We start from the raw sequence: 4,299 nt of genomic DNA on the forward strand, positions 1-4,299 counted from the left end.
TAATTGTGTGTAATTAAAATTGATTATTTGAAGTGTGATGGAATGTGAATTGTTTGATGTTTGGTATAAGTGAAATTGTGATTGCATTGTGTGAATTGAGGTTGAATTGGAAAATGAACACTTGAATCATGGCTCTAATTGGTATCATCTCACTTTGCTTGAAAACCATTTTGAAAACTAGACAACACTGCCATGGAGGTGCCAATTTGGGTCATGAAATCAAGTGAAACATCTCCCAACGAAAAACCAGAATTTGTGTTGTTTTCTGGTGTAAGGCTGAGCCTCAGAATTCAAGGCTGAGCCTTGAAAAATGCGAGAGGATCAGCGTTGAGCGCCAGCCGAGCGGTGCCCTAGCGTTGGGACCCCTGCAGGTTTGGAACGAAATTTTAATGCTGAGGCTGAGCGTTGGAATCTTAGGTTGAGCATTGGCTGCCAGATTTCATGTGTTTGCTGTTTTGATGTGTTTCATTGCATTAATTGATCTGAAATGGATTATTTTGACTGTCTTGGTATACTTTGAGTGAGATTGGGTGAATATGGACCTATTGTATGTGAATTATGGAGGAATTTCATGGAGAAATTCTAAGTGTGGATGAGGTAGGGTATGCAAAGACATAAGGACTCAGTTTTAGTTGGTATCCTAACGCTCCAATAACCATTAAGGCTCATATAGAGTATAATGAGTTATGTCGTGAGGAGTAGCAGGAGGGCTTAGCCACTGGACTCGATCAAGTCTTTGGCGCGAAGGAGACTTACCTGGTGTGATGATTGGGTGATAACCCCTTGAGGCCAAACTCTGCAGAGTTTGGGAATCATACACCGGTGCAAGGCACCAAGAGGTCCGATATTAATTACATATATCCAGATAATTGAGTCTAGAGTTGAACGACGTGTGAGTATTAGAATGTTCCTGTGTGAATGTGTGATAATTGATTGTTATTATGCTCTTACTCTAATGTAACCTTCTTTAAATCATTATTAGCTTACCCTACGTGTTTTATGTTTGTCTACCCTTTGTTTTATTCTTTGCAATGATCACTTAAATGTGTGAGCAGAGGAGACTACAGGTGGAGAGTTTTCGCGTGGTGTTGATAGTAGGACTGAGCAGTAGTATCCAGAGGTCCTGTAGATAGGTGTGTTTTGTAGTAAGTGGTTAGAATTTACCTTTCCTTTCTTCTAGAGGTTTTGTACATATAGTATTGTCATTACTCAGTTTTGGATGACTGTATAAGATTATACTTAACTTCCATGCTATCTACTTTGGGTTATCACTATATAATGCTTTATTTAGTAGTTTAAAAGCTATTAAATGAGATGTTACATTTTGGTATCAAAGCAGTAGTTCCTTTAGGGTTTGTGAGTGTGAGCTTGCTTAGTCTCCGTTGTGTGTTTTAAGTAGATGTTCCAACTGTTATGATAGTACTCGTGGATTGAACTGATGGTTTCTTTCTCGGTGTGAACAGAGCTATGGCACCAAGGCCTCCACCTCCTCCACCAACTGCGGATAATCCCAATCTTGTTAGTGCTTTGGAAGCTATGGTTGTAGCTATGCAACAACAGAATGCAAACATGGTGAATCAACATAATCTAGCTATGCAACAAATGGAATCTGCAAGATTGGCAGCTGAAACCACTCAACAAAGGCATCTAGAAGCCTTATAACAACTTGGAGAATCTCGATTCCCAACTGGTTCTTCACGAGTCCCTCCTCCTAGATCTCAAAAGTGGAGTTTAGAAGATTTTCTCCAGCATCACCCTCCCATATTCAGTGGCAAAGTTAGTCCAGATGAGGCGGATCAATTGCTAAAAGACTTGGAGAGAATTTTTTATGCAAATAGGTGCCCTGCAGAAAATAGACTGGCCTATACGGAGTATCTTTTGGCTGGAGAGGCAGTGCATTGGTGGCCCAATATGAAGATGATGTTAGAAGACAATAGAGAGGACATCACATAGGATTTATCCAAGAAGAAGTTTTGTGCATAATTTTCCCTGACAATGTGAGATATGCAAAGGAGGTAGAATTCTTGCAACTCTTGCAAGGAAACATGTCAGTGTCAAAGTATGCGAAGAAGTTTAAACATTTAGCCCGGTTTCACACTTTGCGCATGGATGAAGAATGGCAGTGCATAAAATTTGAGAATGGATTGAGGGGAGATCTTAAGCTTATGATAACTCCTCTCTCCATTAAGGAATTTCCGGCACTAGTAGAGAAAGCCCGAGTTATAGAGAAGTTGAAGGTTGAAGTTGAGTCTCAACAGTCATCTCCACAAGGAGTAGGAGGGCCATCTAGGCTCAAGGTCAGAAGCGAAGAAAGGAAGAAGCCATACTTTAGGCCACCACATCAGGGGCTTAGGAGATTCTCAACACAGCCACCACCTCAACCGTTCAAATCACATTATTTTTAATGTGGGGGACCACATCTGAGAAGTGTTTGCCCACAACTTGCTAGAGGGAGGACGTGCCACGGTTTCGACAAAGAGGGACACTTTGTCAGGGATTGTCCATCATCCAGAGGCCCAGTCTCAAGGCCTACAGTCCAGTCACAGACTCCTCAGAGGCGAGGGAATGAGAGACCCCAGGCTGCGGGTAGAGTATATTCTTTGACCGGACAAAGCCACAAGTTCAGGTAATCTTATTGTTGGCTCATGTGTGATTGCTGGTATGATTCTGTGTGTTCTATACAATTCTGGAGCAACACATTCATTTGTGTCAAAATCTAGAGTTCAAGAGTTGGGTTTGTCAGTTAAGGAGCTACAGTATGATCTGACTGCATTCACTCCAGCATCGGATTTAGTCAAGACATCTACCTTATATGCTAGATGCTCCATTGTGATTGAGGGACGTCGGTTCAAGGTAAACCTGGTGTGTTTACCCTTGAAAGACTTGGATGTAATCTTAGGAATGGATTAGTTATCTACCAACCACATTCTTATAAATTGCAATGAGAGAAAGTTGTTGTTTCTTAATCCTGAGGATGAGAAGTTGTTGTCTTCACAGCAAATTACCAGAGAAGCTAAAGAAGGGTCTCAATGTTTTCTTATTCTGACTCAGCTATCAATTGAGGAAAGAGATGTGTATGCCAAGATCCCGATTGTAGAGGAGTTTGTTGATGTTTTTCCCGAGGATGTACCGGGATTGCCTCCGAAGAGGGAAGTAGAGTTTTCTATTGATTTGGTGCCTGGAGCAGGACCAGTATCAATATCTCCCTATCGTATGGCTCCAGCAGAGTTAGCATAATTAAAGAAGCAGATAGAGGAATTGTTAAAAAAGCAGTTCATCAAACCGAGTGTATCATCTTGAGGAGCACCAGTGCTGCTAGTGAAGAAGAAGGACAGCAGTTCCCGACTATGTGTGGACTATAGGCAACTAAACAAATTAACCATCAAGAATAAATATCCATTGCCAATGATAGATAACTTAATGGATCAGTTGCACGGGGCTGTTGTTTTCTCTAAAATAGATTTGAGATCGGGTTATCATCAAATTCTGGTCAAGTTTGATGATGTGCAGAAGATGACCTTCAGATCTAGATACGGGCATTATGAATATGTAGTTATGCCTTTTGGTGTAACGAACGCCCTTGCTCTGTTTATGGATTTCATGAACAGAATTTTCAGGCCTTTTCTTGACAAGTTTGTGGTGGTCTTCATTGATGATATCTTCATCTATTCTAAGACTCAAGAAGATCATATAAAACATTTGAGGACAATTTTGAGTATTTTGAGAGAAAAGAAGTTATATGTCAAACTGTCTAAATGTGAGTTTTGGATGAAAGAGGTTCAATTCTTAGGGCATGTAATATCAATGCTTTGTATTGTTGTGAACCCTTCTAAAGTAGAAGTCGTATTACAGTGGGAATGCCCGAAATCTGTCATGGAGATAAGAAGCTTTGTGGGGTTGGCAGGTTACTACAGGAGATTTATTGAAGGATTCTCTAAAATAGTAGCCTCGTTAACACAACTAACCCGCAAGGATCAACCGTTTGCTTGGACAAACCGTTGTGAGGAGAGTTTTCAAATGATGAAGCAAAAGTTGACAAGCGCCTCAATGCTAATAATTCCAGACACCAATAAATCCTTTGAAGTATTTTGTGATGCTTCTCTTCAAGGATTGGGATGCGTGCTAATGCAAGAGAAGAAAGTAGTGGCCTATGCTTCTAAGCAGTTGAAGGTTCATGAGAAAAATTATCCTACTCATGACTTAGAGTTAGCAGGAGTGGTGTTTGCTTTAAAGACTTGGTGACACTTCCTGTACGGTGCAAAGTTCCAAGTCTTTAGTGACCACAAGAGTTTGAAGTAT

The 4,299-nt window shown here is 40.7% G+C and overlaps 1 protein-coding gene across 1 annotated transcript; it reads left to right on the top strand.

The window, feature by feature from the left end:
• Window positions 1-2,045: 2,045 nt before the first annotated feature.
• On the top strand, window positions 2,046-3,237 carry LOC114163409 (uncharacterized). The gene is made up of 4 exons (XM_028047728.1): window positions 2,046-2,383; window positions 2,450-2,626; window positions 2,721-2,853; window positions 2,998-3,237. The coding sequence occupies exons 1-4, from the start codon at window positions 2,046-2,048 to the stop codon at window positions 3,235-3,237; spliced, it is 888 nt and encodes a 295-aa protein (XP_027903529.1).
• Window positions 3,238-4,299: the final 1,062 nt, after the last annotated feature.

The sequence above is a fragment of the Vigna unguiculata genome, chromosome 9 (assembly GCF_037176805.1).
Source record: "Vigna unguiculata cultivar grain cowpea cultivar isolate G323 ecotype 2 chromosome 9, ASM3717680v1, whole genome shotgun sequence".
NCBI classification, from domain to species: domain Eukaryota; kingdom Viridiplantae; phylum Streptophyta; class Magnoliopsida; order Fabales; family Fabaceae; genus Vigna; species Vigna unguiculata.